The following is a 12,168-nucleotide window of genomic DNA, read 5'->3' on the forward strand; positions in this document are numbered from 1 at the left end:
TGAAATAAGGCCCACTATGAATTTATATACCTGAAGTTAGAAATCATAAACTTTAGTACACAAACTTAGAATCCCGACCCACTATCGATACACGACGTCAATGATGATTTCCACAGACCCGGCTTACTTGAAAAGAAAGTTTTTATAAAACCGGCCAATTACCCATTCTCGGGTATCCAATATTTGAGTTAGGCTAGTAGCAAATAAACTCTCTCGTGTTTCCTTAAAGCTAAATAAAATCCATGAACTGACACGACTCGTTAAGGAAAAAACCTGCTTGCAAATGATTTCTTGAGCTCATAGTAAGCTGGGTAGAGTTCTCAAATCCTACTTCTCTTACATTGACACTTACGAGAATTAGTATACATAACACAATTTGTTCAATGAACAATGTACAGGAAGCAAAATCTATGTTAAATAGTAAAAAGAGTTGTAAATGATTTTTGGGTGTAATTTAAGAAGCCGATAATTAATTTTAGAAGATATGTTTTATCTCTAGTAAATAATTTCAAGACGTGAAACTATATTTCAATAATCTTATCTATTGGTTTAAATGAAGGCCAAAATATGAGGTGGGTTGAAACTCCAACGCTTAGATAAGATCGCCTTATCTTATCCACTATAATTTATTAAGGCTTTACCTTAGGCCACGTTTGGTTCGCGGAAAGGAAGCATAAGGAAATGAAACTTGTTCCTTTCCTGTGTTTGGGATGCAAAAGGAAAGGAAATCATTTCCTGAAGGAAGGGAAAATAAGGGGGAAAATGGTTCCTTCCAAATCTCAAAGGAATCACTTTCCCCCTTCTTTCCTTACATTTATTACCCACAACATATTATTTTATTACATTATTTACAAACTTTTTAATAACTTTCCTGATAACTTTCCTTACGTTACCAAACATCGGAATGGAAAGTTGTTCGGAAATTTCATTTCCCTTCCTATGGGAAAGACAAAGGAATTACTTTCCTTTCCCTGAACCAAACGAGGCCTAATAGAAAGATCCTTATATACACAAAATCTAGGGATTGGGCACCTCAAATCTCAATGAAAATGAATTATTATTTATAATTGAGAAAATTTTGAATATTTTTTAAAACACAATTACAGAGATATATTCTTATCATATAGATAGATACATCTTTTATTGAGAAAATTTTATAAACTTTTATAGATATGACCATATTATATCCGGAGGCATATCTTTTATTGAAGAAATTTCAAAAATATTTTTAAAAAATAATTTATAACACCATTTATAAAAAATTAGAAAAAAACCCAAAAAATGAAGCTCGTTTTAAGAAAAACCCAATCCTATGTTTTCTTTTAATCTACACCCCATTCACATAATTAAACCTTCCGTATAGGTTTTAAGTCTATAATTAAGTTTTTTTCTCGTTTTTTTAGTTTGACTATTTTACCATTCTGATTGAATAAGGAAAATATTCCTCAAATATAAGTGTTTTTTTTTTTTTTTTGAATTTAAATATGGCATCAGTTATAAACACAAATTAGAATTTAATACAATCAATTTATTTTCTCTGATTTAAAAATGATTAATTGCCGTAATTATTGTATATCTCTTCCTTTCTGATTTGATCTATATATTTGCCATTTTTTAGTAGATATGTTTGTGTAGATTATCCTATTATTAGATATGTCAACGTGATTAATTGCCTTAATTATTGTATATCTCTTCCTTTCAGATTTGATCTTTATATTTGCTATTTTTTAGTAGATGTGGTTGTGTAGATATTCCTATTAGATTTCGTAGATTTCTCAATGTGATTAAACATCCTTTTGTGGAGATATTCCTATCATGTAGTGATTAAACATTCTCTCATCAAGGTATGCCATTATGTAGAGATTAGGCTTTTCAATGTCGAGATTACGTAACCTCCAACCCAGAGGAGAGTTTACAATTACTGAAATCAAGGGTTGAGTAATTCTGGGCGACGTCTATGGGCAGCCGTTTCATGATCGACTTCCATCGACAGCAAGGCTGGATTTTAATATTAATCATATTTAATAGGTGAATGGGGAATTTGATAGTGGCAGCATTAGTAATTCTTAACAACATTAGGTTTTATTATTTATTCTATTTAATAGGTTTTTTTTTATTTTGCATAAACCTAATTAATTGGTTTGAGTGTATATTAAAACACTCTTATGGATGGATTTATTCTAAAAGAGGTGTGTGAATCAAATTCCCCTAAATTCAAACATATATAGGCAATTTCTTCTACCTCGGAGCTACCTACTATTGAACACATACACAACTCGAATTATGGAAAGAGTTGCTTATTCATGTTTCATCAGTAAGTTTTTTAACCTTAAATATGTATTTCCTTTATTTATTTATCAGCAATTATTAACATTATTATTAATCTAATTAAAACAAAATTAGAAAACCCACAGGATTCCAACCCAGAACATCAACGAAGCAGAAACCTCACATCACCAAACCACTATCCAGATTTGATCGCAACTTACATAAAACTCAACAAGATCAGTGCTAATATCGGTGCAACCCGACTTGAAAGGTCGCCGAAATTCTACGAAATATTGGTAAATATCGGGGATTTCCGATACAAATCAGAGTATTTCGGAGATATTATCGCCGATAAGATACAATGTATCCTACTCTATGCCGATATATAGAAAGCCACCATGAGCCCTAGCACTAGCAGGGACGACAAGGTTTCAGAGTCAGAGTCATGTAGGTCCGCCAGGAACAACAAAAATGAACCGCTTCGAATACGATGGTGTGAGAATTAGTGCATAAAACGACATGAACGATTTGAACCGAACAAGAGCAAAGCAACACGTAGCATTTCTTCGTGTTGGTGGCAGATATACTCCTCGTCGTTTACGCAAAACCCGCAACCATAAATGTGCTATCTGTGACCCCCACATGTCCTCTTTCGTCTCTTGGAAACCGGATAAGAACAGAGGCATAGATGCCTCTGTATCTGGCATTCACATACCAAATTATTTGGCCTTCACACACTGAAGCCCTAGCTAGCATAGAAGCTGCTTCACTTCATCATTCACCCCCTTACCCATCATAAGCAAGTCATCTTTGGAAGGTTTGGTCTTCAAGCTGGTTTAGCAGGAAGAGTTAGTTAAGTTTTTTTTTATATATTCTGGGTTTTGATTTTCAAACTGATTGAACATGCAGAGTTACTTATGTTCTCTGTAAATTTTGAATTTATCCAAAAATTTTCATATTTGTATTAATTGTCTGAATCTCATGTAATATGCATCGATCGTCATCTATCTGCTTATCTCTGACAGTCTATAAATTGCCTGATATAGACAATTACAGTCATTTGTATTTGCTTCACTGCTGTTCTTCATCTTTTTTGCTTTACTCATATCAATTGCAGATTTAGTTTTTGCGTTACTCATATCAGTTGCAGATTTAGTTTCTACGTTACTCATATCGATTACATATTTAGTCTCTATAAATAGTCTGATACAATTATCATCTGTAATTGTTTTTTTATCTTAATATTTTTCATGTTTTACTCATACGTTCTAGATGTTTTATCATTTATAACTTATACGGGTCAGACTACCTATTCTGAATTATGATTGAAAGAGGACGTTTTATAAGTTTTCTCTAAATTTCTCTATCACAACTGATACAATTGTCATATGTAATTGTTTTTTATCTTAATATTTTTCATGTTTACTCATATGTTCTAGAGGTTTTATCATTTATAACTTATACGGGTCAAACTGTCTATTCTGAGTTAATGATTGAAAGAGGAAGTTTTATAAGTTTTCTCTAGATTTCTCTATCACAAGTTCACAACTGATTATTTTCATTCACACATACAGGTTTACTGAAATATAATCTGAAAGGGTCAGAAGCACACTCAGGAAGAAAATCTGTAAAGAAGATAGAAACACATGTGAATGAAACCTGAAAGAAATAAAATGGGGAGAGTAAAACTTCAGATGAAGAGAATTGAGAATACCGCTAACAGACAGATCACTTTCTCAAAGAGAAAAAACGGACTTATTAAAAAAGCTTATGAACTGTCTGTTCTCTGTGATGTTGATGTAGCTCTCATCATGTTTTCTCCGTCTGGGAGACTTAGTCTATTCTCTGGCAATAAAAGGTGTAATACTAAATTATATTATTTAATTACTTTCTATTTATTAGTTATTTTATTGGAGTTTACCATTTCTATTAGCTGACGTTAAATTTTTTTTTCCTTAATTTTTAAAGTATTGAAGACATTTTAGCACGATATATCAATTATTCAAGACATGAACGAGGACGGTAAGTTGATTATTTGATCATGGTCTTGATAACGAGTATAACATATATGTGACTAATTTTAATTCTTATCTTGTGATGCATATTCACATTTCCATCTAATTGTATCAAAGTCTTCATAATGAAGAGGTGAGCATCAATTACTCAGAGTTGCATATATGTTTTTTGATTATATTATAATAAAAAGAAATGTTTAGATTCTTCGCAGCATTCTTAATAAGCTGAAGAGTGAAGTTAATCAAACGTTTCAAACAATTAGGTATTTGGCTCTATTTTTTCAGTATTTCTATTATAATTTTACTAATTTGATTATTGTATTGAATCGCCGGCAACTATCCCATGCCATTATAGTACCAACTCTTTATTTGGTGTCACTGTTCTAATGACATGCTGTCTCTGCAGCCCAGTTAGTGCAGATTTTGATCATGTGCAGGTAGGTGCTTCATGAAAGAAGCCATTTCATTTAGATCAAACACACCTGAAGTTGATTCTCATTGGTTGGATTCTTTAATCGAATGCGTTAGTTTATTGGATTCAATATCAAATTCTTAATATTGGTATATTGTTTGTCACTGCATATCAATGACAGGAGATTCAACAAGAAATCCTATACTGTAAGTCACAAATGGAAGAAGTGGAAAATCAACTCAGGTGTATTAAGTTCTTTGTTTCCTATTAATATATCTAAATATAAATCAATTATAATTCTATAAATTTGTAATATGGATGAATAATTTATATATATTTATTAATTAATTATGTTTAGAATATTTGAAGGTGATCTCTCTAAGATCACAACACTGCCCGATATTGAGTTACGGGAGCAGATCCTCGAGAAAACTCTTAATCGTCTATACATGCGCAAGGTATATTTAATCAATGTATTATGTGTATATTCAACCCCTTCGATGCAACCAAGTCTGATCTTTATAAACTTATGTTAAACAGCAAGTTCTAGGAGTGTGTAATTCTTCCTCTGCTATAGCAGTACAACCACAGGTTATTAACGTAAACTTCTGATAATTAAGAACAAAGTGTCTAGCTCCAAAATTAATATAGTTTGATATGTTTTATTGTGTTTGTATATAGATTCATCTTCCTCCAAATGCAGATGAACTTGTGATTGCAGCAGGAAATAGTACTACTCAACCCACTTATCTGGACCCTCAAGTTGAGATCCTAAATTTCTTGAGTGCAAATGGCTTTCTTCCCCTCAGGTGATTGATGAATAATACATAATAGGATATCAATCTATGTTCTTTTATAATAATTTATTTGTCTAATTTGATAAATTTTTGTGCATGCAGTAGTGATTCAGCGCCCCAACCAATTGCTGTAGTAGCACCAATGTTACCCCTTGATAGCCAAAACACGAATCTTGATGATGACATGATCAATCTAGCAAATGGTTTTGAGGGTGAAAATAACAATAGGAGATCAGTAGTAGCGCAAGTACAACAAGAACATCTTGAAATCGAACAAGGCACTGATGTCAACTTGATTCCATGGAATCAGTTGTATCCTACAGGTACAACTTTGATGTGCATATAGGTTAAAATTTTTGGCTTTCAAGAGTAAAAATATGCAAATTGTAATTGGTGTACTGCGAGTCATGCATGAGAACACAATAATCATGTAATATTGTAATGTAAGGAAACATAATTGGGTTATTTATTAATGTTTCCTTTCAATCACTAATAAAGACAATATGTACATGAATTTATTTCATGCACTTGTTTCTTTAAACTTAAAGATAGATGTGTTAATGATGAAGATATTATTATTAGCAGGAAATAACGCACCCATTCCTCCTTCACAGCAAAGACGACAACAAGTACTTCACATGTCTCAGCTGTTCACACATCAAATATGACATGCACATATGGATGCCTCTTTCCCTTGGTGCCTGTACAATGCATTCCTTCAACCTCTACATCTTAAGTCACTGTACAATGCATCCTTGAGATACATGTAAACTGGAACAACGTTGGCCAACAACTTATAGATGAGATGTTGCTTAAATTAATTTGGAAGACAACCATTACTGACAACTTGTATTTCGACAAAGATATTATGAGAATAATGAGATGTTACTTATAATTTTGAAAAACATGTACCGATGACAACGAACAGAGTCTGAGATTTTATTAAATTAAATTGAAGCACAACTCAGGGCGACAATTTGGCCGTTGACAATGGTAGTCTAAGATTTTTTTTCAAAAGTTGAACGAAATTGGAAAACAACCTGGGCCAACAACTTGGTCATCAGGAAAGATAAAAGTTGAAGACAAAGGCAACATAAATCTGTGCTTGGAATGAACTCTAGGAAATTACAAGCAAGAAAGATCAAATGAAGTTACTTTAGTGTGATTATTAACTCATGCAGATTGAAGGCAGAATTCAAACCACAGGTCATTCAGAAAAAAAAGTATTCAGCTTTTACAGTAAAATCTGAGAGCAGTCGAAACATGTTGCATATTGCTGCATATTGTCAAGTTGAAGACTCGGATCCAGTTTCGGAAAAAGAAGAATACTCGGCTCTGGTCTCAGACAAAGAAGACAACTCGGCTCCAGTCTCAGAAAAAGAAGCATTGGTTGCAGAATTTTGGGCTTCTGAAAGCTTCGCTTGGCGTTCTGCATGTTCTCTTTCACACTGAGTGATACCCATAATGATGTCAAGCATGGTACCGGTTGTGCCAAAGAAGACAAGTGGCCCTAAAGATTTCCTTTTTATCCCCACCGGAATTGCTAGCAAAGCCCCTGCTACTGAGAATACCCAAGTGCCCAACGCACTGCAGATGAATCATGTTCAATAAGACTTATACAGGTAAGAGTGAAGCAGGATAAGCTAAAAAAAGGGAAAGATTGTAAGATTCTATATATGATCCCAAAAAGAGAATCATAGCTAATGTGTCTTGTACAATGAACTTGACTTGCTGTGTTGAAGTGAGTTGGTGTACTGATTTAGCCAAATACACTTCAGAATGTATTATAATCCATAAAGCTTATTTATTATTTATAGTTATAAACGTAGATAAGGGCCAATGAAATGTCAAATCAATTTCATCTTTCACGAAAAATCATGGATCAGTGAGCTGATCAGAAGCATCAATCTCCATAAGATAATAAAAAGGTGTAACCAAACAAAGCAGATTAGCTATGGACATAGAATCCAAAGACTATGGATTTGATGCGAGCAATTGCCTATACAGTTACAGAATACTTATACAAGTTTCAGTAGATTGGCCTAAATCTTCCCAGCTGTAAATATTTCGATACGATTTCTGCCTGATCTACATGTATCCTGGTTCATAACAAAAGTTTACAAACCAATGAACATCTGTGATCTCCGAGGTCCAGAAAAGTTTGTTAACTTTTTCAACATCAATATATATATATATGATACTCTTTTCGACAACTGACCACCAATATGTATAGCATTATAATGACTAATCTGTGGAACAGTTATGCAAAGCTTATAGAGTGTCTGAATCTACAACTAAGACTCATTTTGGTCACACCCTTCTCTCATTCAATCTTATTTTCTAAGAACCAGAAAATGCCATAACTCATAAGCTTCATATTGGAATGGCATTCGCAATGGTACACACAAGAATAGCAAGCAATTCACAATCAGTGCTGTAACTACTGTTCTAAAATGGCCAAGCTCCAAATGCAAATGATAAACGAACCGAAATTTTGCTTCCCGATATTAAGAACCTGAACACCATCATTTAACAATAATAATAGGCACAAAGCTGAAACACAATCACAGCAAGAAAAATTGAAACTGACTTGGCAACTGTGCAATCCTCAAGCTGCTTAACCTCTTGGCCCCCCATTCCTCTAATTTAAAGCTCCAACCGTGCTCAGTAGTAGCAATCCACTTCAACCCTGTTTCCCCAGAAATCATTACAATTACACCAACTTAGTTCTGCGGAGGAGTTTGATTTTGGGAGATTTTTCAAAATTGAGATAGACAGACCAAATCGAATCAACAAAACCCTAAGAAAGCTCACTGGTCGGAAAACGAGGCTCACCTGATCGGAGACACGCCGAGAAGACCAAGCCTTCAGCTCCTCACTCGAAAAAAAAAAGACTAAGACTTGAAGCCCGAGACCCCTCTTCTTCTTACTTTCATTTCCCGGGTCGGGTCGGGTCGGGTCGTTCATTAGGGAAAAAAAGAAGAAGCCCAGATTATATAAGAGAGAGAGAGAGGGGTTTACAGAGGTGAGATGAAAAGCAAAAGCAAAAGCAAAAGCAAAAGCAAAAGCGAGGACGAGGAGGGAGATGATGAAAGGTGTGGGAGGACCGCTTCTATGCATAGGCGATCTGCTGAGCGATGTGGGAGAATCAGATGCTTCACCTCCACCGCAACAACATGAGCCCTCGGTTTCTGCTCCTATTTCCACCTCTACTAGTCAAAACCCGGACCTTACCAAGTTGTTCCAGGTTTTCCTTGTTACACAATCTCATTGCCATTTGATTCTTGTTCTGTGATTCCTGTTAACAATTTAGCGGATGCTTTGCTTCTGTGTTTGGAAATTTGAATACCCATTAGCAAAAAAGACAAGTAATTTGGACTTGAGTTGCAGAATTGTTATATGGGAATTGGACCCTTGAACTCCAGTTGATTGGAAACTTGGGTTTCATCACGTAAAATGTGTATGATTTTGTTGAAGGAGAAAAGGTTTGTTCTTTGCGCAAAATTGGCTCACATTCTCTTACTTTGTTCTAGGAGAACTATGAGCAGCTGAATGAGGCGCTTGCCGGTACAGACCACTCATGGGCAGGTCTTACTCTGAAGGTGATGAATTATCTTTTGAGGATATGAATGTCATATTTATATATTGATCCTGTATGGATGATTTGTGTACACCACTCACAGAACCTCACATTGTGGCTCATGCATATTTGCGTCTGAGTATTTGAGACTCTTACATCCTCAATCTGTTTTTGAAAGGCTGTTTACTTGATCCAAGTATTTCCAAGGACTTGTTGGATGGCAGCTACGTATCTTTTCTATTGAAGTTTTCACTGTTGTGTCTTGTAGGTTACTTGGTTGTGAGCAAATTTTGCTTAAGTTTTGTAGGATTACCTTAACAATGATTGATTGCTTTACAGTTATCATTCTCAGTTTCCATTTGATACATATTAAAGTGATGTATAAAGTGGATAAGTTTCAAAAACTATTAATGGTTTCTATCATTTGTCATTTGTGAAGGGTATTTAGTAAAATTATACAGTGGTGTGTAGGGTAAAAAATCACAAACACCGAGACTTTGAATATATTGTATAGACGCTGATTATCTTTTTAAATATTGCAGCTATGCGGTGCTCTGGAAACTGCAAACAAGTTGGTTAAGACAACCAACTCAAATGTCACATTGTTGTCGGAGAAGGTTGGAGATCTTGGGGAAGTTATCAAGAGGGCAGATTCTGCCATAGCAGCAGCAAGGGTTGTCCATGCCTCACTTAATGAAAAAGAGGGTTCCCTCATTGGCAATCAAAATATCAACTGATCTACGTTTCATCCAGAACAGGTTAGTTAATTTGATTCAGAGGAAAAGTGAAAAATACCAACTCTTAGGAATTGCGAGGCTCCCTCCAGTATTAGATATTGACTTTTCTTATTTTTGTTAATATAATGTAAAAGATATTTACGAGACAAAATTCATTGGAGTATGAGTTTGAGCTGCTTTTCCTGATTAATTGTGGTTGACTTAATTTCTTCAGTCATAAAATACTCTTCTGATCTAAAGAGGCTGAATGCCACATAAAGAAGAACAAGCATGAATTAAGTCCAGTCTTTGTACACAAAAATGAGATTTTGGTCATCTAAAGGAGTAAGAAAGTGAACCAGTGTTATGTAATAACAAACGATACACCTATGAATAAATGAACAGAACCCTCTCTCTTGCTTGTTGCTGAGAATGACTTGTGGAACTGAGATTCCTGGTTTCTACTGTTTAAGATCTTTTTGAACATAGAAACCTGTTAAGTATGGCATCTTTTTCAGAATGTTTCCTTAAGATTTAGTAGGATAGAGGATTCTTGGCCTCACTAGCATAGAAAATTGATGCAATAAATTGATAAATTAGATTGCTATTGTTTTATTTTTTCGGTCTTTAAAGCTTATAAGCCATAGGTTGTTGAGTCATGGCATCTCCTTCTGATATCGAAGATCTGTTTCCCTGTTGAAAGTTATAACCAATGATGAACTCTTATTTCTTTTTGTGGTACCATAGTGGGCTTTTACAAGGTGTCTCTAGTCCACTTGGACAGTCTCAGTGAGGTTTATTTCTCTGCCAAATCTAGGTGTTCTCAAATCAAAATCCAACCCTTATAGGAAAGGATATTGGATTTAGAATAAAACCCAACCGCAAGTCCATATATAGGTAATATACCAAAACCATTTATTTGATAGATGATGACATACCATTTATAGGTTTTAGCTGTTCTGTGAGGTGATCATGTGCATGCTTCTTGTATCATCGATCAGCATGCTACCCCAAATACCCAGATCATGGGGCGCTAAGCTGCTAATCCAGCTGGGGTTAGTGCTCAAGCAAAGGGACATTGCTACCCCAGGTAGGGAGCCGGCTTAGGACTTGAGTTCTTTGTTAAGATTGGAAGCTTATTTCTTTAAGGAAATATCTTCTAGATGGAGGGTGAGATGAGTATCCTGGTTGGTTCACTCAGTTCCAAGAGTAACCATGGCGTCACCAGATGAAGAAGACTAAAAAATAAGGTCTGTAATCAAAGTGCAACAATTTGCATGTTCTTAAATAATAAGGTCACTGTCTTTTGTCCCCTAAAAAACTCCCCAATTGGTGCTTTCATAACTGTTAGAAACTAATTTAAAATCTTAACATAAACAATTGCATGATTCTCGCCTAATAAGACAATCAAGTACCCATCACCCTGTCACTACCTTATTAGTTTTTAATGTATCTCAAGCTGTAACATCACTGCCTCTCAAACTTAACTTTCGTTACTCTTGTTCATCTCCATTGATAAAATTTTGAACACCAGATGTGGAACAACTGCTCGCTCTCCACGTGGAGGACACACACATACTCTCCTAGTTCTTAGACTTGGTAGGGCTTATTCCCAACCTAGGTCTACATGCCTCATCTATCTATTTTAATAGATATTTGTACTTGGTCTCAGTTATGGAGCTAAAATTGCATTAGGACGTGGTGTCAAACTAGTTGATATATAGGACCAGCACGTTCCTCTTTGAGATATGTTATTGGTAAGATTGCCATATGCATCACGCTGTTTAAATGTCATGTTCATCTTCATATATGGCTGAAAATTGAAAGACACTATAAGCCAAATTGGTTTTGGTTTTGGTTAACTACCACTTACATTATAGCAGGAATCTACCTACACTATGAAATTTCGCAAAGGTTTACTAGACTCAAAGTAGGCATCATTTTAGTGGTGGTTGCCAAATTAACTAGTAGGTTTGCTAGTCATTTAAAAAAGGATGAGATTAGAAAAAGAAGATGATGATAAGTATGAACCCTAAATTTTGAGCTATTTGCTTGGCATAATAAGTTAAGATGGTACAGTAGAGCCATTGCTTTCGATGCCAATGTATATGGGCACTGTAAAGGATTCACTCACATCTACATGTCATGACATGTTATGAATTCATTGATAAGAAAAGTTTGACTTGTAAAATATGCAAATATGAAATTGCCCCTGCATTTAGAGCTCATTCTTATCTTTCGTACAGACAAAGGGTAAGCGTTTACTCCAACTGTTTTTAGTTGATCTCTTTTGTCAAGTTTGGAGTTGATTTTATACATGTCTTTAGCCATTCGACTCAGTAAGAGCCATTTTCCTTTTTCCATTGATTTTTCAAGTTCA

At 34.8% G+C, this 12,168-nt stretch overlaps 3 protein-coding genes across 6 annotated transcripts; 2 read left to right on the top strand and 1 right to left on the bottom strand.

The window, feature by feature from the left end:
* Positions 1 to 3,846: 3,846 nt before the first annotated feature.
* Positions 3,847 to 6,438, top strand: LOC133739628 (agamous-like MADS-box protein AGL104). Of its 3 annotated transcripts, none has more exons than XM_062167411.1 (11): positions 3,847 to 4,126; positions 4,237 to 4,290; positions 4,401 to 4,416; positions 4,485 to 4,546; positions 4,690 to 4,720; positions 4,877 to 4,938; positions 5,054 to 5,153; positions 5,236 to 5,286; positions 5,377 to 5,504; positions 5,595 to 5,815; positions 6,078 to 6,438. In XM_062167411.1, exons 1-11 carry the CDS (start codon positions 3,921 to 3,923, stop codon positions 6,158 to 6,160), a joined length of 1,014 nt encoding a protein of 337 aa, XP_062023395.1. In that variant the 5' UTR covers positions 3,847 to 3,920; the 3' UTR covers positions 6,161 to 6,438. The 3 variants fall into 3 exon arrangements, with proteins under 3 accessions (XP_062023395.1, XP_062023392.1, XP_062023393.1); XM_062167408.1 differs by having other exon boundaries at positions 6,107 to 6,438; XM_062167409.1 differs by having other exon boundaries at positions 5,598 to 5,815; positions 6,107 to 6,438.
* Positions 6,439 to 6,631: 193 nt separating this feature from the next.
* Positions 6,632 to 8,457, bottom strand: LOC133739630 (uncharacterized). 2 transcript variants are annotated; one of them, XM_062167413.1, is made up of 3 exons: positions 8,328 to 8,457; positions 8,083 to 8,181; positions 6,632 to 7,079 (listed from the first exon to the last, which is right to left on the bottom strand). In XM_062167413.1, the coding sequence occupies exons 2-3, from the start codon at positions 8,127 to 8,129 to the stop codon at positions 6,779 to 6,781; spliced, it is 348 nt and encodes a 115-aa protein (XP_062023397.1). In that variant the 5' UTR covers positions 8,130 to 8,181; positions 8,328 to 8,457; the 3' UTR covers positions 6,632 to 6,778. The 2 variants fall into 2 exon arrangements, with proteins under 2 accessions (XP_062023397.1, XP_062023398.1); XM_062167414.1 differs by having other exon boundaries at positions 8,083 to 8,221; positions 8,328 to 8,449.
* A 113-nt stretch (positions 8,458 to 8,570) lies between these two features.
* On the top strand, positions 8,571 to 9,999 carry LOC133739629 (uncharacterized). Its single transcript, XM_062167412.1, has 3 exons — positions 8,571 to 8,739; positions 9,026 to 9,094; positions 9,615 to 9,999. The coding sequence occupies exons 1-3, from the start codon at positions 8,578 to 8,580 to the stop codon at positions 9,807 to 9,809; spliced, it is 426 nt and encodes a 141-aa protein (XP_062023396.1). The 5' UTR covers positions 8,571 to 8,577; the 3' UTR covers positions 9,810 to 9,999.
* The last annotated feature ends 2,169 nt before the right edge of the window (positions 10,000 to 12,168 follow it).

Source organism: Rosa rugosa, chromosome 3, assembly GCF_958449725.1.
Source record: "Rosa rugosa chromosome 3, drRosRugo1.1, whole genome shotgun sequence".
NCBI lineage: Eukaryota > Viridiplantae > Streptophyta > Magnoliopsida > Rosales > Rosaceae > Rosa > Rosa rugosa.

Bases quoted from the DNA above. Each gene is read 5' to 3' on its own strand.
- LOC133739628 (XM_062167408.1), top strand. From the start codon at position 3,921: ATGAAACCTGAAAGAAATAAAATGGGGAGAGTAAAACTTCAGATGAAG. The intron at 4,939-5,053 runs GTGTATTAAGTT...AATTATGTTTAG, and splicing joins GAAGTGGAAAATCAACTCAG to AATATTTGAAGGTGATCTCT. The intron at 5,816-6,106 runs GTACAACTTTGA...CCTCCTTCACAG, and splicing joins GAATCAGTTGTATCCTACAG to CAAAGACGACAACAAGTACT.
- LOC133739630 (XM_062167413.1), bottom strand. From the start codon at position 8,129: ATGGGGGGCCAAGAGGTTAAGCAGCTTGAGGATTGCACAGTTGCCAA. The intron at 7,080-8,082 runs GTCAGTTTCAAT...ATTCATCTGCAG, and splicing joins GAGGATTGCACAGTTGCCAA to TGCGTTGGGCACTTGGGTAT.
- LOC133739629 (XM_062167412.1), top strand. From the start codon at position 8,578: ATGATGAAAGGTGTGGGAGGACCGCTTCTATGCATAGGCGATCTGCTG. The intron at 8,740-9,025 runs GTTTTCCTTGTT...ACTTTGTTCTAG, and splicing joins ACCTTACCAAGTTGTTCCAG to GAGAACTATGAGCAGCTGAA. The intron at 9,095-9,614 runs GTGATGAATTAT...TAAATATTGCAG, and splicing joins GGGCAGGTCTTACTCTGAAG to CTATGCGGTGCTCTGGAAAC.